Raw genomic sequence first — 23,326 nt, 5'->3', positions numbered from 1 at the left:
CCAGTGAAAAGCTTAAAATATTAATCCTGGAGGAAGAGCGAGGTGGAGAGTGAGAGAGAAATGGGGGGAGAGAAAGAAGGAGAGGAAAAGAGGAGAGGCAGAAAGAAAGAAAGAAGGAGAGAGAGAAAAAAAGGAGCAAAAGAAAACACATATTGTCTTGGGTTTTAAGGTCTCATGATGTTTATGCCAGTCTAAAGGTCTCTAGTGGCCTGATTCGTGGTTTCTGAATGGATATCTTTGGCAACACAGGAATCTCATTTAAGACTTTAAACAATTATATTCTCAGAGTCTCCAAATAAAAAAGCTTGTGCTTTAACAGCAGTGGAAAAGTGAAAGGTTTGGCTTCTTTCCCTTTTGGATCAGCAATGGAATGAATGGAAAACTGGTGCTGTGTGCTGCACTGATAAAAGAGCAAACAGATTTGTTTCTAGCAGTGCTGGAGCACATCAGCTAGGAGGACCTGATGCATATTTCATCTGACTCTGCTGGTCTGTGTACAGGTTGTGTTATTCCTGCCAAAAAGTGTGTTTCTTCCGTAAGCTAAGAGAGATGCCACACTCAATAGTTTTGAAGACCCCATCTCTTTTCGGGTGTGTTGTCCGATGTAGTGTCATAGGACGCGGGGAGGGAAGTCTCCCAGAAGTGAATAAAAAACTCTGATGACATACATCCCCTATTAAGTCCTGCCACTGCAGAGCCAAGTCTAAATAGGAAGCAGCAATGGATATTTACAGTAGAAATCTGTCAGCTGGCACAAGTCCCTTAGCCCAATCCTCATGTCCTGGCCAGCGCAGCAAGTGTGCTCACCTCCTGAAGCTGTAGCAATGAAAGTGCACTCCCCCTCAGCTAGATTAGGAGAAAGCCTGGTCCAAGGCACGGTCTAGGTATCACATGGTGGCTAGAAGTCACAGTATCTTTCAAATAGTCAGGACTGATTCCCACAAGCAAGCCTGCTTCAGTGGATACTGTTCATCATAAGAATTAGAAAATCATAAGGCTTACATAGTCTGGTTTTAGGGCTTGACTCCAAGGTCTTCTGATCATACCATGGAAATCACACCATGTTGAGGGGATACTCTGTGTCCTGCTCTGCTTCATGTGTGCCCCAAATCCAACACTAGCAGCTGTTTTGGTAAGAGTCCTCATCAGATGAACCCATGAGTTTTCCACTCCTCAATTATGAGTATGAACTCTAGTCCTGTGTCAGCTTCGAGCCACAAACCAAATCTAAACTTAATCTGGATGCAGACCCAGCCCCTTCCCCTGTTCAAAACACGCAGGAATTCCAAAGGCAAATTTTGGAATTTTCCATGGTTTGTGATAGTCTCTGTGGAGCAGCATGTGGGCAAAGCAAGCACGTAACATGGCTGCTGAGGGCCAGATGAGTGGAAGCAGTTGTTTGCTTTGTGGGTAATACCTTGGAAGTCAATGAGGCTGCTCTCTAGGGAAAACATGGGAAATCAATGGCAGAATCCGGCTCTGTGTCTGTAATGACAAGGTTCAGTGAACGTGCAAGAGGCAGAGATAGGAGGGAGCACTAGGGGGGCTGCTCCAACCCCACTGCAGACCTGTTTTCTCAAGGTTTGAAATCTTGGGGAGGAAAAAAGAAAGGCAGTGTTCACAATTTCTGTCTGAGATTTCCATCCTTCGGATTGTCCACCTCCAGGAGAATTTGCTCTCTGAACATCCACCAAGGTGGAGCAAACTATTCAAAGAGAGTAAAAATTCTGTCCTGTTCAGAAGGCTTGCACAAATGGCTTACCCAAATCCCCCCCTATGTGAGCCCTACTATGTGGGCTGAGTAACTGGTTGGGTGGGCACGGGGGCTGCTTCACTGCCCAGGAATGCCGGTTACCCCATGAATTCTCAGCTGTTTGCAAGCTCAATGCCACTTAGAGTGAGTTTTTTTCCCAAAACATATTTTGCAAAACCATCAAACTTCAGACATACAAGTGTGTACAAAACCCAGTGGTGGAGTTGGTATGGGAAGCACTGGGTGAGTTTGCCTAGCAACTGTTTCAGACACATATTCCAGTTAGACAGCATAAATGTTTGAATTCCTTGGCTGCTTTCTGAAGTCCCAGGTCTTTACCTTGGCTTCAGATCTGGATCAGACCAGAACTGCTTGGGAGTGATTTTCCTTTATCAGCTACTTTACAGATAATTTACTAGCAGTCCAAGCTGTATATTTACTTTGAAAAGCAGAAACTTCAACTTTCAGATAAGATTACTCTCCTATGGGTAAATATTGGGCAAAACACGAGGAAGGGATGAAAACTGCACACAAAACGAAAAGGAAATGGCTGATCAGGCCATTAGATAGTTAGTTCAGGTTGAAGTACCTTCAGAATCTGTCAGAAAGGAGATTAGAGGGGAAAACAGTTCATGGCTTTGTAGGACCAAGTGCAAGGCTCTACACTGACTTGTGATCCTTGCAAAGAATTCAGCTGGCTAGCTCATTAGACTTAGGCATTTGAAGTTAATTCACAAAGAGTCTGAAGAGCTATACTGGAATACTATTCAGCCAAATGTGGCTGTTTGCCGAAGTGTCAAAAGTTTGTTGCACGCTAGCCCAAAGTCTTGAACAGAAAAGTTAAAGTCCTGCCTAAAAGCCTTTACTCTGTGACAGGGATGCTGCACTGCAGGGCAGCAGGTACCAGGCTTGCCCACCATTCCCATGAAGGAGCTTTTGGAGGAGCGAACATTTGTACAAGCTCTTTTGGAGCGAACACCATGGGAAACATGCCAGGGTGGGGAACCTGAAAGAGAGAGAGAGAGAGAGACAAAACGATGACAAGCTGCATCAGCTGCAAACCTGGGCGCCGCGTTTCCATGTGGTGCTTGGCTACCCTGGTGACAGACACGTTATAAATACCTCAAGACAGACCCATTTTGGAGGGGTGCCTGCAGCTGTGGGGAAGCTGCAGATTAGAAATTCCAACCCACTCATCACAGGCACGAAAAATATTTCCCAACGCGGCTTTGTGCTCGGGGGGCTTTTCTTAAGCAGATGAGACTTCACTAGTCTCATCAAGCTGCTGTTAGAAAGACTTGTGAGAGCTGCATTCACCCTGAAAACTGATTACTGCTGTTGTCAAAGCCAGCATGATGTAATGCTTGCCCTTGGAGCAAAATACTAAGTCTAGGGGAGAGCTAACTGTGGTTGAAGCAGCAAAGGCTCGAGCTGGCTGTTAAATGCCATCACTGGGTTTGAGATGGAGGGGCCAGTAGCAGGAGCTCCCATATGCACCTGGCCACTAGTTTACACAGGCCAAAATGTACTTGCAGGACTTATGTCACCCACATGACATCAGCCAGCAGATGACTGCAGGTTGGATTATGTCACTACTCCTATCCCAACCTATATCTGGGGAGACTAAGCATCCACCTTCAGTAGAGAATGCTTTATATTACATATGACATTTGGTACAGTGTCTGAACCATCCCACCCATTTGTTCCTATGCCTTCTGCTGCTGAGGAAATTACTATTACACAAAACCTATCTCATGGTAGGTTTTCCATGTAGATGTCACCTCACAGGTGACAGAAATGTGGGCAACATGGTTCACCCCATAGGTGAAACGTGAGACAGTTTTTATCCTCAATTATGAACTGTCCAGAGCCAAAACCTTTCCAGGGTAGACTGATATTCCTACAAATGCAATTGTGAAGACTCTTAATTGGCTGAAAGCATTTTCATTTTTGAAAGAGAAGCATTTATCATTGTGACATTCCAGCAAGCTTGGTTCCAGGCAGCATAGTGCCCAGGACACAATCAAGGCCTCGCTCCTGCGCAAACAATGGGAAGCAGAGGAAATGATACAAAGCCGCACTGGAGCGTGCACCTTCCCCTTCATGAAGGCTTGAATTTCTGATAAATGACTCGGTATTAATTAAACCTAATCACTCTAGCATAGCTCCTTATACAGCTGTTGAATTGTTACCAGATTACTGATGATCATGTTTACGAAAAGCAATTGGGCTACTTTTTTCTTGGCGTTGTCAGATTTCCACCCATCTTGTTCCTTCCTCCACCACAGACCCTTAGATGTGCCAAATGCCAGATTAACTGTTTATGGGGCTGCTGTCTGCCTGAAGGGGAGGAAACCTCCAAACTGAAGAAGGAGGCAGGTGCAATAAGCATTTTTAATAGGGTTTTTCCTCCTCATTGATGATTGGTGGTGTTTCTAAGGACAAATAAACAAACAAGAATGAAATGGTGCAATGTTCCTTTGCTTCCTCATAAATCCCATTGTTCTGCACTACCACAAAATTCCTCATGCTTAGACTGATTTTAACTTGAGGCATGTAAGTGCTCTCAGGGCGCCTAATTACATTCACTGCCTCCCCTTGCCAACGTGTAATGTGTATTTCTTTCAAGTATGTTTTATATGTTCATAAAAATCTGTACCCCACTTGACATCTGTTATCTGGATTAAGGCTATTCATTCAGCTGGCCAAAAAGGGATGGAAACCTGTATGGCGTTTCATTTGCCACAATCCACAGATGATGGTCATTTGTCAGGTTGCTAATATGAGCAAATCCAATGAAACAAGGAATCAGGCTACAGACAAATAAAAAACCAGAAAGGATAAGAAATACCATTCCCTCTTCCATAATGCTCTCATAATTATTATTTTTGTCTGTGTGGTCTTGCGATCATGAATGTCACCATTACAGTCTGCGTGACTTTCTTGCATGAATCACTGAGCCAGGGATTTATCACCAAGACCTTCAAGTAAAGAGAAGACAAAATACAATGCTTTTAGGGTCTCCTCTGAATTCAAATGCCTGAACTGAAAATAGGCAGTATCAAGCCAGCTCAGAATTACTGGTACATTTACTAGAGCTAGCAATGTCCAGAGTTATTTCCACTCTGTTCTTTTACAAGTCATGTGATTTGATTTCTCCTCTATCAACACTCTAGTAAATGAAAACCAGACTCATAATCATGCAATCAATTTTATTACATTGCCACTGTGTGAAAAGGACGGTTTCAAAGATTAAGCAGCATTTTAGATAAGGAGAGTGAGCAAGCCGTGACTGCTTCAACAACAACAACAAAGAGGGAACATTTAAATAAATGATTGTGGAAAAGAACTATTTCATTTAGTCAGAATGTAATTGGGTACATAACATGGCCAATATGCTGATGGCCATGAAAATTTAATTACCTTCCGAACCACTGAATGAATTATGCAGTCTCTGATCACTGCAGAACAAAGTTTCTAGGCCAGATTCACTGTTGGCACAAGCAACCAGAGTTACATTGGCTTCCACGGAGTTGTCATCATTTGTTCCAGCAGTGAGCTTGGCTCGCCAGCCCTGCAGTGTGGATCCAGAGTCCTTTGAAGTCAATGGAAAGGGTCCTTGACTTCAAGCGACTTTGGATCCTATCTGGTGTATGATGTGTCTTGCCAGCAACTGAATTAGTTATACTGCAGATCACCATGTACATATATATGCTGTGTCGTGACACGTACTGACCCAACAGTGGGACTGGAAATGTATCACAAATAGCAAATACTCTTTTTCTGTAACCCAAGCCCACATTTGGAGCTGGTCTTTTCACATTTAGAATACTTCCACTTAGTGCCCAGCCCCTCAGTTTGCTTGCAATTTAATTCCTTTTAGCATATGTTATTCCATCACCCCCTCAAATCATTCTGTAACTGCCTGAAAAATGAAACTATTTTAGATGAAGCTTCATCAGAAAAGATGTGGTTATAAGCTAACATATCCTTGCCCTGCACCAGCTGTCTGTTCTTTAAACCTAGCTGTGACCATAATTTTCCTAAGAAAGCTCTCTAGCAGAAGTTTGGTAGGAGAAAGCTGATGGAGAGCCAGATCATGCATTTAAGTTGCTGAGTTTGCCCTAGTCTGACCTGAGTAGAGAAGAGCAGTGACTCCAGTCATCACATAACTAAAGAAATGCAGAGAAAATCCAATGAAACACAAAGCTCTTCATAGGCTCTGGGATGTCTCAAATGGCGTCTCTGCACAGGTTCAAGATGCATCAGCTGTGTGGCTTTCAGTCAGACCCATGTCCTGTCCATCTTGGGCCTGGAGATCAAGCCACAGGTCTCAGCTGTGGCAGCCCATCTTACCTATTGATAGGCTGAGGGAGTAAATTGATTTTTACTTGTCCGTCTCAGCACAACAAATGTTTGTGAGAGAAGGAGGCAAAGGAGAGAGGGAGACTGAGCAGACATATAGAAAAATAACTGGAGACACTGTCCTAATAGGCAGAAACAGCAACATGGGTTGACCAAGACAACTGAGGAGAACAAAACTTGTGCCAGTAACAGTAGTGTTTATCTCAATGGACAAACATCAGTATGAATCTGAGCTCTCTCTTGGATGATAGGAGAATGAGATAGAAAATTTGATACATACCACTTCTCAGGTAGCATCAAATGTATTAAAAAATGTTCACATGCTTAATGTGACCTACTTGTATCCCCACTGTACTAAAGCTCAGGTCTCCAGCTTTGTCACCTGGTATTGACACCTTCGGGTTTTACCTGCTGGGCTGCCCTTGCTGTTTTGCTGTTCTGTGCCATAGCTTCACTGCTACAGAGGACAATGACAGCAAATCATGTTGTCTGCTTTAGTAAAGCACAAAAGAACCACGTGCTCTAAAGAGGAGCAAAAGAAAAATAAGCAGTTACCATTACTCAGCAGCCATATCTAGGCAGGAGAAGGATACTTCATAGCGGGATGGTAATATCAGATTGAAGGTTTAAAATAGACACTTTCAGAATATGAAAGTCCACAGTTAAACTTGTGAAATACCAGTTCAATCAATGACCATGGATTAGCAATGAAGTCTAAGTTCAAATTCCAGCTAAAAAGCCACATTTTTGGTTGTAAAATAGAATGTTTAAACAAACCTGTATCTTACACCAACTGATCATTGCAAACCAGAATTAGAGCTGGCTACAATTCTTCTGGGTTAGCACAAAACTACTGGAAGTTTAAACCTTTTTCATGTTTTGTCACAATCTCGATAATGGGCTTATTATGGGGGTTGTAAAATTTCATTACAGCACATTCATTTCTTGAACAAAATGAGGCTCATTTTTCCAGTGGAAATAGCCTGGTCTTGACGATGCTTCTCTCTGCGCCAGAGAAAAGGTTCAGCTGGCTTCTTGGATCAGCTTTACGGCCTCTTTGCAACGCCAGGCTGCTGCAGAAAGGGAAACGGTGGAGCCAAGAATTTTGCCTCTGTATTTCAGTGACATTAACACCCAGAAAGAATTACTGGGAAGGACCACTTCCATGAGCGAAACTGGAGCCATTCCTTGCAGTCTGGGGCTTGTCTGCACATGAGAATAAATGCATCTGGAATAAGAGAAGCTGTAAATTTAAAGTGAGAGAGTGGTAAAATGGAGTAAGGCATGTGGCAATGCAATTATTTCTTTTTTTTTTTATTTCTGGTGGAATCAGTCATGAAAGTCCGTGAAGTTGATGCAGGGAAAGACACCTGCATTCCAGTCTCCCAGCGTCCACGTGTACTATGGCTCCAGACTGAGTTACTTGGAGTTGTTCAGTGATTGTGGTGGAATAACCTACATGTGCAGACAAGCTCTCATTTTTCTGTAGAACTGGGAAATGGCAAAAGTCTATCGGGGAACACATTCAGCTTGCTGATTTCCTCTCAGAATGAAAGATTTGCTCAGGTTTGTGAGTTTAGTACAAGTAAAGTTGCCAGGATAAAGCAATCAGCTTTTCATTAATAGATGTTTCACAGATGAGTAAAATTTTCAACATATCAGCTGGAAGACCCAATCATTTCTGCTTTCCAAAACATAAGCTTTGAGTGTCTGTTCTGGTTTTCAAGCAGTTTAGTTGAAGGAGAAAAGATCTGCTATCATATTCATGCAGATATAAGTCAAAAAATGGTTTTATGGCTATTTTCTAGGGAAAAAATCCACAACCCACACCAAAAACCAGCAGCCCAACTTGTCTTATACTTAGTTGCAACTAAGAGGAAAGCAAGTCTCAGTTCCAAAGCGCTACACACTTAGAGAAGGCTTTTATCTGTTCCTCCTTCACTTACCTGTCTTTTTGGAAAGACTTTTCCTCATTTTTTGCCAGCCATAAACTGTCCTAATATGCACCCAAGCCAGCAGCTCTTAAAAATACTTCATGTTCATACAGAACTTGTAGGGATGCTATTTGTTATTCATTGCTATTTCAGGGCACTTGGTGAACAGAACAGACCCTTCCCAAATGAATTAATAGAAGAGAGCAGAGAAAGGGGGGAGGAAGAAACATGGGATCTCATTGGGAATTATGCTTAACTTCTATTCTGACTTTCCCCAGATGCCTGATGGTACTGCATTAAGACTCAAGTGAGTGATTCTGTCATAGTTGTCCATGCTTTGGGAAATGAATGTTGCTTAAACCTTTGTGGCTCACAGGAAAGCAGCTATACATCTGCAGTTTGACAATGAAAAACTACTCTGATTTATAACAAGCATCCTTCTTAGGCTGCTATTACATTATCACAGAATCACAAGGTTGGAAAAGACCTTTAAGATCATCAAGTCCAATGGTTCCAGTCCTAAGCTAAACCATGTCCCTAAATACCTAATCTACCCTTTTTTTTAAACACATCCAGGGAAGGTGACTCAACCCCCTCCCTGGGCAGCCTGTTCCAGGCCCCGACAACTCTTTCAGTAAAATTTTTTTTTCTAACATCTCATCTGACCCTGCCCTGGCACAGCTTCGTGCCATTTCCCCTTGTTCTATCTTCTGTCACCTGGCTGAAGAGACCATCGCCCACCTCTCTACAACCTCCTTTCAGGTAACTGTAGGCAGTGATAAGGTCTCCCCTCAGCCTCCTCTTCTCCAGGCTAAACGTCCCCAGCTCCTTCAAACGCTCCTCATATGATTTGCCCTCCAGCCTCTTCACCAGCCTGGTTGCCCCTCTCTGGAATCACTTGAGGACCTCAATGTCCCTCTTATGGTGGGGATCCCAGAACTGGACACAGTACTTGAGATGCGGTCTCACCAATGCTGAGTACAGGGGCAACATCACCTCCCTAGGCCTACTGGCCACACTGTTTTTGATACAAGCCAGGATGCCATTGGCCTTTCTGGCCGCCTGGGCACACTGCTGGCTCATATTCAGCCTGCAGTCAACCAACACCCCCAGGTCCTTCTCTGCCTGACAGCTCTCCAGCCAGCCTCCCCTAAGCCTGTAGTGCTGCATGGGGTTGCTATGTCCCATGTACAGCACTCTACACTTGGCATTATTAAACATGATGTACTATGGTGTATAATATAGTACAATATTCTTTCTGAACTTTGTCTACCATCCGGGTAGCATTTATGGTACTTTTTTTTTCTGAAAGTAACTAACTGCTTTTTTCCAATAACTGGCAAGATTGGCCATTTAGCATGAATCACCTAATTCCTTCCAGATCTTGGACTTTGATATTTATTTTGAGATATTTCTTATTTTGGAGCAAAGTGAAGGGTACATTTCACAGACTATTATACCAGCTTCATTGGGTAAAGAATGAAAAACAATTCCCTAACTTGAAAATTGTTGTTTAACCACAGTTATTAAGTGAAATCTTACTCTTCTTATGATTCAAGTATGTATCTTTGTTGCAAAGGAAAGATAAATAACTTATGATCCTCACTAGAATTAGATAATTAGATGTTTAATATAAGCAGTAGAAGGGAAAACACATTGGAACAGGTCTATGGGAGGTGAACGATTTGTACTACAAAAGACATTAACGAGCTGTCTGACCTCTGTTAAGTCTTTTCGTCAGACAACTCATCTCTTTTTAGTGTATAGCAACTCAGACTCACTGTATTTTAGTTTGAGTCTGGCATATTCCTGAGACAGAGCAGATACACAGTGAGGGTAGCTGAAGACAGCTTTATGCTGCAGCTCCCATCAGACATTTTTGCTCTGCATGGAAGTCAACAGAACACATCCTACAGAATCATAGAATTGTAGACTGTGTTAGGTTGGAGGGACATCTTCACTAGATCAGATTGCTTAGACCCCCATCAAGCCTGACCTTGAATATCTCCAGTGATGGGGCCTCTGCTACCTCTGGGAAACCTGTTCCAGTGATCTACCACCCTGATATTGAAGATTTTTTTCCTAATATCTAACCTAAATCTACACTTTTCTATTAAAAAACTATTACCCCTCGTCCTCTTATTACATGCCCTCTTGAACAGTTCTTCCCCAGCTTTCTTACAGGCACCTTTCAGGTATTGGAAGACCTCTATAAGGTCCCCCCAGAGCCCTCTTTTCTCCAAGTTGAATAACCCCAACCTTCTCAGCCAATCTTCATAGAAGAGGTGCTCCAGCCCTATGATAATTTTTGTGGCTTTCCTCTGGACATGCTCCAACAGGACCATGTCCTTCTTGTGTTGTGGGCTCAAAAGCTGGACACAATATTCCAGGTGAGGTCTCACCAGAGCAGAGGGGCAGAATCACTTCTCTCAATCTGCTGGCCACACTTCTGATGCAGCCCAGGAAGCAGGTTGGCCTTCTGGGCTGCAGATGCACATTAGTGGCTCATGTCCAGCTTCTTATCCATGAGTACTCCCAAGTCCTTTTCCTCAGGGCTTCTTTCCAGTAAGTCATCTCGTAACCTGTATGGATAATGGGGATTGTCCCGACCCAGGTGCAGGACCTTGCACTTGGCTTTGTTGAACCTCATGATGTTCGTCTGGGCCCACTTCTCCAGCCTGTTCATGTCCCTCTGGATGGCATCCCATCCCTCCGGCACATTAAAATCTTTTTGCCAGCCATAAAATTCATAATATGCACCCAAGTCTGTAGCTTTTTGGAGTTGCTTCATGTCTTGGACCTCCACAGTGCAGGACCTTAGCATCAACGTACCTCTGTGGACTGGTTTTGTTTTCATCAGAGCCTAATGCACATTTGAATCTCATCTGGAACCTCAGTAGTGCCAAGAAATGCTCCATTCTGCTGTTAGTCTTGAGAATTCTGGTCTCGGGCAAAGGAGAGGAGCAGGCAGGTAGAGCAGCATGGTGTTTGCCAGCTGTGATTCATGGCAACGTGTCTGTCAGAGTTGTAAATCCTGTGTCCTTAAACACTTTCCTCCTCTCAGTATCACTAATGTCCGTCATCATGTCATATTTTGTCTGGATAAACATTTACAGGGGATAGTAAAGAAGGAATGAATTTAACAGTCATGCAATATGATGAGGTGCATAGTGACCACTGTGGAATTTTTTGTTAAGAGGAGATGCAAAAGGCATATGTGTGTAGTGCTACTTGTGGAATTAGGTTGTTTTGCTGTGTGCACTGTGTGCTAACACAGGACAGGGCAGCTCTGAGCAGTCTCTGCTGAGGGACTATTCAGCGACCTGGAAATGCTCCAAAAGCTCTTTCAAGTCATTTAGGTACAGGATGTTCAACCAGTACCTATTACATTAAAAGGGCTGTGTTCTGGTAATCTAATATTTGCAGAGAGTATCTGCTGAAAGCTGAGCAGGCAAGTCAGGGTAGCATTCCTTTATGCACATAATCCCGACAGCATGAGAGTGACCAGGACATGACTGCTTTGCAGCTCAAGAGTGTATCAGCAATGAATAAGCAAGAGCTAGAGCATACACTATGCTTTATTAAGCTTCTCTCCAGTCTTAATTTGATGGAGTCATCACAGAGTCTTACCTGCTTTCTTTCAAGATCAGGCTGTCATCAGACTAACACTGAGCAAACAGATTCAGAAGTCATCAGGAACATTTGTTCAAATACAGAACTTACAGTCACTCTTCCCTGTCCTTTGTGTCATCTCAGGAAACCTGAGAAAGTTGTGGGGGATTTTAACCTGGAATCCTATGGAAGTGGGAAATGCTCAGTCATACAGATGAGTATGAGGGCCCAAGATTGGGATTTTCTTCTCTGTTCAGTACTTCTTAGACCTAATAGCTATTTGCCCTACAACCTCTATTCAGAAATTTAGAGAAACACAGTTCTCTAAATAGAGACCATTATGCTCCCCTCTCAAATACTTGGCTTTCCACAAACATTGTCATAATTTTGGAAGATGAAGTGAAACATTTGTGAAGTATGGTAGATCTGACTCAGACAAAGTCAGCCTGCAGCCTTTAGGGGTTCATTCCTTCTCTACCTAAATCATTGCAAGGAAGAAACACAAGTGAAGTTATGCTTCTTCAATCACCTACCTCCACAGAAAAAAAGAAAAACAACAAAAAAGCAGGGGCAAAAAAAAGAGAACAATGAAGTATTGAAGCTGAAGCCAAAGTAAATAGTTCAGAAACAGTCCATGAACTGAAACAAATTCCAGTTCAGCTGTGTGCTGTAAAAGTCCAAATAATTAAAACAACTCTAAAAATGCTCTGCTCACTGGTAACTCACAAATAAAATAAAGATAAAGATGTCCTATTCCTCAGTAAATTTAAAAAATAAAAAAAAATAAGTTACCATGACTATTTTCTTCTAAATGATCTAGTGACCGGAATGGAAGATTTTCTTGATGGACATACTCATGCACTTAGTGCATGCAGAGATATGGGGCTCCACTCTTTTCTTTAGTCCTTGAAATTTTATGTTCAGATTTAATTTAAATTTAATCATAATATTAGAAAATTCTAGAGACTAGTGTAATAATCCAACTCTGGTTCCTAAAGCTGTATCTTCTATTTGTGGGGCAGGGAGAGGAGTGAGAAGGTGCTGCTGCCAGCTGTGTAGGGGCCTGACCTGCTAGAGCTGTGGTTCTCTGCCTCCACATCCTTGGACAAACAGTGGGCAGACAAGATAGCTCTCACACCCTCAATCAATCACCCTGTGGGCAGGACAGTCCTTACTCATGGGTAAGGCAGCTTTGGGATGACCATGGAAGTTTTGCTTTCTGGTTCTCCATCCTGTCAGTCCTCAGCTGAGGTAAATTACCATAGCTGTGTTTACACAACTAGAAGAGCTTACCACAAGTAGTGAGAGGCTGTGGTTTGTTGATGATTCATATCAGATCCGCATGTCATGACATTTTTCCACTGTAGCTTAGTACTCTGCAGCTAAGCATGCTGCTCCAAGGCCACGTCTGTTCTTCCTAACTTGTAGATAGGGCAATGGAAATGATGCTTGCACAAGGGCAGGAATAAAAACTACAACACATTGCAGACTTAGACTGTATTCTGAAGCTGGAATGAATGAATAGCAGTGCATTATATATATGCTAATTTATACTAATTATTATAACTATAATAATACTACTGTACAGTCTCTCACTACCTGATGAATGGCTTTTGCTTAGACTGCGTCAAAGCTTTCTCATGTTTTCTGCCCTTTCCTTTCCTTTCCTTTCCTTTCCTTTCCTTTCCTTTCCTTTCCTTTCCTTTCCTTTCCTTTCCTTTCCTTTCCTTTCCTTTCCTTTCCTTTCCTTTCCTTTCCTTTCCTTTCCTTTCCTTTCCTTTCCTTTCCTTTCCTTTCCTTTCCTTCCCTTCCCTTCCCTTCCCTTCCCTTCCCTTCCCTTCCCTTCCCTTCCCTTCCCTTCCCTTCCCTTCCCTTCCCTTCCCTTCCCTTCCCTTCCCTTCCCTTCCCTTCCCTTCCCTTCCCTTCCCTTCCCTTCCCTTCCCTTCCCTTCCCTTCCCTTCCCTTCCCTTCCCTTCCCTTCCCTTCCCTTCCCTTCCCTTCCCTTCCCTTCCCTTCCCTTCCCTCAGAGAAAATAATTTCTGTGGTGGTTTTTTCCCTTTTCAAGGCTTTTGCTTATAGTATTTTTCTTCAGGACAACCTAATGATCAGAATGGTGTGGTGACCATGGTGAATGGTCCTTGGGGTCAATATACACAGGAACTTAAGTCTCTACCCATTTCCTTAGCACCAGAAGTGAAGCTCTTAAAAAATGACTTCCCAACAGCTGCCAAAGCCTGGTGGAGCCTCGTCTCTAGACTCCTAAATGGCTACCAAAAAAATCTTGACATAAGTACATTGCTGCAGCTGGGTACCCACATGGCTTTTGAGGTTTAAAACTCAAGAAACATGAAGGCCTACAGGAACCACCTTAGCACCCCCCCTCTCCACACACACACCTTACAGGGCTCAATACACTTGGATTTCTTAAGGAACAAGCAAGAAAAGCAAGAAACAAGTTTGTTGAAAACAGTGGAACGCTCACCTGAAAGACACAAATTGGCATGTCTCTACTTCCAGGGGTGGGAAGGAGGTACAAAGAAGGGGATCAGTTCATTATCGGGTGTTTCTGAAGGAGAACCAGCTCACTCGCTGTTGGTGAATTTGTTTTACAGCTGAGGCATTGACTTCAGAAATGATCTGAGCACTTACCCAGGTAAGAAAGAACTGGAGTATATGTTTGATTATCAAAACATGGAGGCTAAGGCTTGGCAAAAAAAGGGTTAAGACACCTGCGTACTTCCACATACACATTCTAAAGCAGAGTTCTTTCAGTTGTAGGAGAAACCTCAGGTCTACAAAGTGACTGCAAAAATTCATGGAGCACACACACTTCCTTGCAATGAAACAGGCAATGAGACAAAGTGAAGGAAAAGTGAAAATGAACAATAATTTAAACAATGACATTCTCCATATGCAGTGGCAAATGAAAACCTGTGTGATCACACAGCATAATGCCACCTGGAAATTCTTTCCAAAAATGCTAGGCGGGCCCTGTAATTACAATGATTTGAGAAACTGCTCGCATTGTCCTGGGTAGGGAACCTTCTTGGATTAAATCTCTCTCTTCAGGCAAGTACTTGGATCGCTGCCTTCTCACACAGCAGAGCTAACCATTTACACAAACAAGCAGTTTTAAGCCTCTCATGTCCCCCCTTACCACCACCATCCCCCCCAGTAATCGCTCCCTTCTTCTTGAGGTTCATTCTTGGTGCCACAGCCATCTCCATGCTCAACTTGCTGTTTGACTCTTTAGGAACTAAACTAGACTAATTTATTTTGTAGAACAGTGCATGGCAAACTGCAGGACTGCATTTCACAGGGCTACTCGGTGTTAGAGAGCTAAGTGCAGCAGCAGTAAGTGTAATGATACCAAAAGCCCTTCCGTCACTGTGCAGGCCTTGGTGGCTCTCAGGCCAAGACGCAGCCCACACACCTGAGACGTGTACTTAATACAGATTTTCCTTGCCAGATATTTAGAGGGGCAAAATGTCTAGAACTCAGAAAGCTGCCAAAGTGGTAAGAGTCTAAAATCGTTTCTAAGTCCCATTAAAAAAGCGGACCTATGGTACATGGACACCATCGCTGCCTGGTTTGCTACCCATAAGCTGACCACTTTAGTGATCTGCTGAGTCCCTGGGTTGTGTGCTGGGTGCAACTGCCTATGCTAAGCACTTGTCTCTTTCAACATCTCTGAGGTACCACACCCTCTCCCATGCCACAAAGAGATCAGGAGCTGCTCAAATGAAATTCCTTTATTAATGGAATGGTTTTAATAGACCAAAAATGAAATGGATGAGAGGAATGCTTGTCCTTTATGGTTGCCAGAAAAAGTAAATGTTGTCTACAGACACTATACAGCTTTCTTTTTACCAAAATTAAATATGGTCCATAGCAAAGCAAGCAACCTGTAGAAATGTATTGTTATGCTGTTATTACATACTATTTACATTGGATAAAAAGCAGGTGTCTCAAAGCCAGCTTTAACCTTAGTTGATTACTGTTACAATTCTGCGTATCTTGCTCTCATCTCCCCTTTCTGTTATTACATACAAACCAGGCATTAACAAGGTTAAAAAAGTGAGTGATCAAAAAATAATAACAAAACAAGCTCTGAGTAGCAGATGCAGAGAGTGTGCACCCTTCCTCACCCCCCAGGACGACTACTCTGTCACCCTCCTTCAAGATTTAAGAAGGAGTTTATCACTTCCCTGCAGGCCTTTCCCAACTGTTCATCTCTCCAGTCAATTTACTTTCAGTGCCAGGAACCCCTGTGAAGGCACTACCTGGTACAAGGACATACATTTTAAATATACACATTTTAAAGGAGCGTATTTTCTTCTAGCAGTACTGTGCGCTGTCTCTGCAAATACATGTTCACAGTTAAAACCATGTCAAATAAATATCTGAAGGAATCGGCACAGTGCATCCAGTTTCACTTTCCAAACAGAAAGTGGCGTGTCTGCTTTTAGTGATGGTATAAGGCAGAGACCTAATGCAAATCCAACTTTGTTAAGTCACAATCATGAACAAAGAAATCCTGCCTAATTACAAAATACTTGATTAAGAGCTCAGCCAAACAAAGGGATAGGTTCACTACACACCAAAGCTATTTGCTGAAAGGGCTTCACTGCTGGTTTTGTAGCAGACATACAGCACAGGGAGTACATGTTTTCAGTTTGCAGAAGGAATTCATCAGAATAGTTTGCCCATTCAATCAAACATTGCTTTGCTGTAACAACATTGTTCTCAGTTCCCTCTCTCTTTGATCCTCCTGTCTGTATTTCTCCTCCAGTTTTTGTTTTTCAGAGTCCATACTATAAAAAGTGGAATCTGTGCTTCTCCTAATCTTCTCAAACTGACTGAAATCCGCAACATACTTTCCATTTGGAGAGAGAGAAACCACAGGCACGAACTCATAACCCCAGTGGATCTCCTCGGGGATGTAGGAAGTCCTGCTTTGGCAGACAGCACTGGTGGACTCCACTGTGGCGTTCAGGAGCACCACAAGCTCAAAGTCCTTCTCCTTGAGATTCTGAGGTGTGAGATCTCTCAAAGGGCTGCTTTCATCCAAGATATGGTAGAAGGTTAAAGGCAAAATGAGAAATGGACTTTCTGAAGAGGAGTCAACATTGAACTTGACGCTGGCTTGATTCAGCAGGATCCGCTCCCCTTCTTTGGTTTCATACGTCTGAAGAAGCTTTCCAGACAGCTGACACTGTATCAGAAGGCTCTTCCTCATATTTGCTACTCTGATCACCAGGCAAAGTTCTCCATTGTGTTTAGTAATGACAGCACAGTGGCTGAATTTAATAGTCTCTGCCCTTTTTTTAGGTCTTGCAATTTTGGCCAGAAAGGTACCGGTGATGAATATTTCAATCAAGGTGGTGATGACCAGCTGGGCCACAAGTAAGAAAATGGCATGAGGACACTCCTCTGTAATGAAACGAAATCCATAGCCAATGGTTGTTTGTGACTCCAGGGAGAAGAGGAATGCCCCAGTCAGAGAGTCTACATTTTTGACACACGGCTCCCGCTTTGGGGTGAATTTGTTTATTTCTAGATCACCATGAAGGAATGCAATGGCATAGTAGATAACTCCAAAGAGGAACCAGGTCATAACAAAAGTAGCAGCAAATAAGGTGAGTTTGTACCTCCACTTCATGTCTATAACTGTAGTCCACAGATCTTGAAGGTAGAGTAGGTAAATGCCATCAACTTTGTCTATCCGCACATTGCTGTGACCACTTTTGGACATCACACGGGGCTTATGTGCCTTGAGCATGGCAGCGTCAATGCCTCCATTAACCAGCGGGACACGGGACATATTAATCTTTGTGGTTTCCATGCTCACTGCTTCAGTCCTAAGGAGAGAATAAACAAAGACTGTTAATTGATGAAATCAAAGCACAAAGCTGTTTCTGAAAAGCATTTGAAAATGTTGATGGAGAGAAGGCACAAACAACATGTAAACACAGCAGCAGTGAATTAAACCAGTTGGAATATAAAGTTACCATCACACAATATCTGACATTACAAATAATTTGATATTCTTTTTTCCAAGGAATAAAAAACCAAACAACCATTCCTTGATTCTGGTGACTGCCAAATATGGAGAAGTAGGTTTCTTTTATGATAGCCTGCAAAAGAAATTTGACCAAGCTGACGTTTTGTATTAGTACTTTATTTCTGTAAAATGCATTAAATTTTTTTTCTTACGTTTCTCTAGAGAAGAGGCTCTTTTTGATTACTGAGCAGGTTTTCTTTAATGCCTTGAAGAGAGACATCTGATCAAAATTAAAGTCAGTTCAGTGCTTCAGTTCAGAACGCAGATCCAGCACACCACCTCTGTCTCTTCCTGCGACGGAGGCAAAATGAGCCAGACCAGCTTTCACTGTGAACAATTAACTTCCACAAGTGATTTACTCAGTCGGATCTGGCTCTTTGTTACAAAACTACAACTAACCTAGAGGGAAACAAAGCAGACCTGAACACATCAAAGTCGAGTTGTGGAAAGGAACATTTACACCTGAAAACACTTAGAAGCTGCTTGCATTACACAGCACTCCGGTTTTAAGCCGTATAAGGAAAAAAAAAAAAAAACATTAAAAAAGGAGGTAATACACGAAGTCAGCGTTTTAGCTGTGGGCCCTGACCTGTGAAAACCCAGCAACCATTGGACCACCCGACTCCTGAAGTTTGTTTACTGTGCATCAGTCCGGATGGAGAGTAAGCGTGCGGACAGTGAACAAAGCCCACAGAGCGAAGCAGAACGGTGCCTGTCTCAGTTTGACAAGGCAAATAACAAGACCCGGCTTGCAGGACCAGACAGTGATTACATAGAGCAAGGACAGTGCATGTTATAGTCGTTTCCAACAACAAAACTTCCTGCTGACAAAAAAACACAAAGAAAAAAAAACCATCCCGTGCATCCTTTGTGCTTTGGCAGGTCATACAAAAAGCATTGTTTTGTTCCATTGTTTTCCTCAAAAAGAGCCTTAAGTAAGGGTTTCGTTTTTCGTGAACCACTGAAAAAAAAAAAAAGAAGAAAAAAGAATAAAAAAAAGAATGTCTTCCTTATAGCTACTTAAAAGAATTTTACAGGAAGTACAAGATATATTTGTCCTACACACATGTGCCAGTCCAGGACATCAGCATAATTGCTCACTAAAGTACCTTTCCTGTTATGTCAATTAAGGAGAATTTTTGTTTATGACTATACCCATGCCACTGTTGCAGGTTTTCTGGGAAAGGGTAATTAAACTTAACTCCCATTAACACCTGTAGCTTGTGCCAGTTTTGGCTTAATCACCAACATTTCTCTTCCACAGTATAGAAACCATAGCGATATATATATATATATATAAAAGAAAGGAACGCATCAGTGATCCCAGTAGGACATTCCTTATGTGACAGTCAAATCAACACACAGCACGCAGCATGTCCGGATAATAAACAGGAAAAAACCTTCAAGTGATCTGAAAAAGAACAACGGGAGGAAATGGGGGGGGGGGGGGGGTGAGGGTGGGAGGGGTAGGGATGGGAAGGAGCGTACATGCAACCGCTCTTTAGGCAAACTCAAAATCAAGCGCTACTCTCAGTGCGCAGTAAATACATGCAGCTTCTAATGGGAAACCATTTACCATGCATACGGCTTCGTGAAGAGGCTCTGCTCCCCACACTGAGTCTCACCCTGGATAAGCCATGGTTACAATACATGTGGAAAAATCTCTCCCAAAATAAGTATACTTTTTCCTCTCAAGCACACTTCCCTGTAGCCATTACTTCCAGGCACAAGCATTGCATAGTCAGAACAACTTTCCCTGACATAAATTGCTAGGCCAGGGGATAGCTGGTGTCTCCTATCTGCTGCTAAGGACATGTACCCATACCATCCCCCTGATCAGCCTACCTGGACGCCTGCTCCTGGGAGCAGCTCCCCAGGGCTGCCAGCTCCTCCTTCTCTTCAGGACACGAGGATGGAGTCGGCCAAGGCTCCACCTTCTCGGTGCTCTGAGCTGGTGGGCTTAAGCTGGTGGGGCAGGGACAGGGCTTGCAGGCTTGGTGAAGAGCAGACTGACATCAGGGTCAGGGGTGGCCCAAGGCGAGGGGAACATGTACACTCAGTATACAGCACTCATCATGGCTCTACCATGTCATAGAAATACTGGTTTCTGCACAAGTGGTCAGTAATAAATCTGGCATGTTTGGGGTGCACTGGGCATGCTTGTCTGAGCAGCTCTGCCCCACATGTACTGTGGCTCCTCATTCATATGCCAGATATGGTACGTATACACTGCACCATGCATCTGCAGCATCAGACAAGCCCTCAAGTTCAACCCACACAAGGGCCTGGTAAGAGTTCTTGCCCCTGCCACTGCTCTACCCTGAAATACACTGTTCTCTGTCAGGGAGCCCTGAACAGAGAAAATCCTGACACCTCATTCCCCGACGTTTCCAGACCTGGCGAAGGACACTTAACATCACAGAACTACTGAAATGCAGTAGCAGAAGAGTTCCCTCCATGAGATGTGAAGTTGAAAGGTAGTTGCAAGGCACAATGTCTTCCCTGAACTATGTCAACAGAGTGACAGCTGCAAAATTTCCATTTCAGGCTTAATCTGAGAAGTAAAGCTTTGTTGCAGCCCTAGGCAATGTCTGGCACACTCCAGACTGTGTATCAACTCACAACCAGAGCTGTTTCTCCCTGTGCCTCTCTACTGTCCCCCTATCTATGCATATATGTCCCCACAGCTGCTCATACAGAGTGAGGTATGAGATGCTGGAGGCCAGCCATGCTTAGAGGGATTTGGGGGGTTTCGGTCAACAGCAAGTTAAACATGAGCCAGCAGTGTGCTCAGGCAGCCAGGAGGGCCATCCGTGTCCTGGGGTGCATCAAGCATGGCATGGCTAGCCGGTCCGGGGAGGGGATTGTCCTGCTCTACACTGTGCTGGCGCAGCCTCACCTTGAGTGGACATAAAAATATTGGAGAGTGTCCAGAGGATGACAACGAGGATGGTGAAGGGTCTGGAGGGGGAGACTTATGAGAAGAGGCTGAAGTCCCTTGGTTTGTACAGCTGGAGAAGAGGAGGCTGAGGGGAAACTTCATCACAGCCTATGGCCTCCTGATGAGAGGGAGTGAAGGAGCAGGTGCTCATATCCCCTCTTTGGAGACCAGTGACAGAACCTGAGGGAATGGCATGAAGCTGCAACAGGGGAGGTTTAGGTTGGATGTTAGGAAGAAGTTCTTTACTGAGAGGGTGGTCGAGCACTGGAACAGGGTCCCTAGGGAGGGGGTCACGGTGCTGAGCTTGGCTGAGTTCAAGAAGTGTCTGGACGATTCCCTTAGTCACATGCTCTGACTTGGCTGACCCTGTGTGGAGCCAGGAGTTGAACTTGATGATCCTTATGGGTCCCTTCCAACTCAGTACATTCTATAATTCTATTCTATGATTCTATTCCAAAGTTGATCTCCACATGTGAGGTCGGCATGGCAGAGATTTTCATTTTGGAGTTTGCTGTAGATGAAAGACGCTGTATCAGATCTCCCCTGTCATCTCTTGAGTTCCTCCCTTTATTTGTATTTTTATATGTGACGAAGTTACTCAGCTTTACAGTGACTTCCTGAAATGGACCCCAGCCAATTTCTGGTGCTTTTTTTGGTACCAGGGTATTTTTTGTGTTGATTTGCTTCCTATTTTTTTATCTTACATCACTTTTTCCTGTGTGATCCTGAAGTCCACTAGTGCTCTTTCCTCCCCAGGGAAATTCAGCTTGGTTTCCTTTCCCTGCAGAAATACTTCCCTTCTGCTCTGCCACGCTAATACGGGAAGAGAGGATCTGTCATGCCGCCCGGGAGCAGTGCAGCCTCCACTGCCCTCTGTTATCACTGTCAGCAGCCAGCAACGGTCATCTGGGGGAGGAAACTCTGGTGAAACCAACAGTGAAACAAAAATGGGCTTCAGAGGAGGGTTCTCCTCTGCCCTCTGCTTCCCCACTGCTTCCTAAGTGAAGTGATGAGTACAATATCCCGCAATAAATGATTCATGGGTGTCCGTATGTACTAACCCCATATTACAACACCTGCATTACTTCTTGCTATCTTATACCTTATATAGGCACCTCAGAGATTCTGCGCCCTGGCAAGCATCCTCAGCACCTCAGGCAAAAGATTTTGGTTTGTTTGGTCTCTACTCCTTTCCCTCTAAATCAGGACGTAAGTCTACCGCAGTAAGTTAATACAAGCAAACAAGCCTGAATAACAATAGCAGTATACATTTTAAAATTAAAATAACATCTCCTGTCCATTAGATAACTGATTTTACACTGATAAAGCATTTTTTATTACTCAAACTGTAGCTGCAAATAAAAGTGGACTGAAGTACAGTTAAGGAAGCAGACACTTAAGGAGGGAAGAAAATGAAACCGTCTCAGCCTTGTCTATCGCTCTGATGTCCTATGAATTGCCTCCTTTCCTCACCAGCCCTTCGGAACAGCCAGAGGAGACTCCCCATCAGAGCACATGCTGGTAAGGAAGTTTAGTGCAGACAAAGTCAATAAAACGTAGAGCTACATACCAAACCACCAACCATGAATACCTTGATATTAAGGTAATTCCAGCAGCCAGCCATCTAACAAGCACATTAACACCGATTCCAGAGACCGCATTATCAAGAAGCCGAAGCCAGCCTGCATACACACAAAAATGTCCCTGTTGCATGAAGCCAGGTTTGCTTGTGCAAGATGTCTTTTGGCAGGCACAACTGAATAAAAGTGTACGGGAGGATGACTTGTTCGAATGGCCTCAGCTGTTTGCTTTTTTTCAAATCAGATATGCTTTGCCACTTGAGCAAACCCTCAAGCACGCTTCGCTGACGCTCTGATAAGGGGGCAAAACTCAAACTGTTTTTTCAACCAGCATTAACCATTAGCAGGCTTGGCATTAAAAAAGCCCAACGAAATCAAAACAGGAAAAAAAAAGCAAGCATGGGTGAGGAACGAAAACATTTGAAAGAACTACATAATCTTTAGATCTTTCCTAGGTCTGATGTGGTGCCTCCTGAATTCTTAGTGCTCTGCCTAGCATGAACACCCTCCTCCTTTTGGGCTACGCACCAAGCTATGCTGCACAATCGTCAGCCAGCAAAATCCTTCTCTGTAGCTGCATTATGGAGTACAAAAGGAGAGCGTGGAGGTTGAGGGAAGGAAGGAGTGATTGCAGAAGGATGCTTCGCCCCTGCCACCAGCTGCAGCATGCAGTCGTACAGCTGGACTCTGCTATCCTGGACTTCATGAAAGAGACCTTCAGCACTAGGATCCATCAGCACTGAGAGTGGTGATAGGCAGGCTGGCAGTCAGTTGCATTGAGAAAGATGCTGCCTTTAAAAACTAAATTAATACCTTTTTTCTTTTCTTTTCTTTCACAAAGGGACCTAGCCAAGAGAACTGCAAATATACCCTCAAGTCAAAATAATTTCCCAAAGTTGTTCCTTTAGCTCCCCATCCCTCAGTAGAGCCACCCAGCAGTGCAGGGCAGCCCTGTGAATGGTGATGGTCCCCAGGCTTGTGCACCAAGGAGCAGGAGAAAGCAGAGGGGGCACCCAGACATGGGTGAAAACAGAGGCAAGGCCAGGCCTGCAGGCAGGCTAGCACCCAGGGACTGCA

General features: G+C 43.7%; 1 protein-coding gene across 2 annotated transcripts; it reads right to left on the bottom strand.

Moving 5' to 3' along the window:
- Positions 1–16,378: 16,378 nt before the first annotated feature.
- On the bottom strand, positions 16,379–22,382 carry KCNJ15 (potassium inwardly rectifying channel subfamily J member 15; the record flags this gene model as incomplete). 2 transcript variants are annotated; one of them, XM_084267602.1, is made up of 2 exons in its annotated part: positions 16,379–17,525; positions 22,240–22,382. In XM_084267602.1, 2 exons carry the CDS (start codon positions 22,380–22,382, stop codon positions 16,379–16,381), a joined length of 1,290 nt encoding a protein of 429 aa, XP_084123728.1. The 2 variants fall into 2 exon arrangements, with proteins under 2 accessions (XP_084123728.1, XP_084123729.1); XM_084267603.1 differs by lacking the exon at positions 22,240–22,382 and adding an exon at positions 17,881–17,948.
- Between the last annotated feature and the right edge of the window lie 944 nt (positions 22,383–23,326).

This window comes from Gallinula chloropus, assembly GCF_964237585.1.
Source record: "Gallinula chloropus genome assembly, chromosome: 1".
Lineage (NCBI taxonomy): Eukaryota > Metazoa > Chordata > Aves > Gruiformes > Rallidae > Gallinula > Gallinula chloropus.
This window is presented reverse-complemented; position numbering and strand designations above follow the sequence as displayed.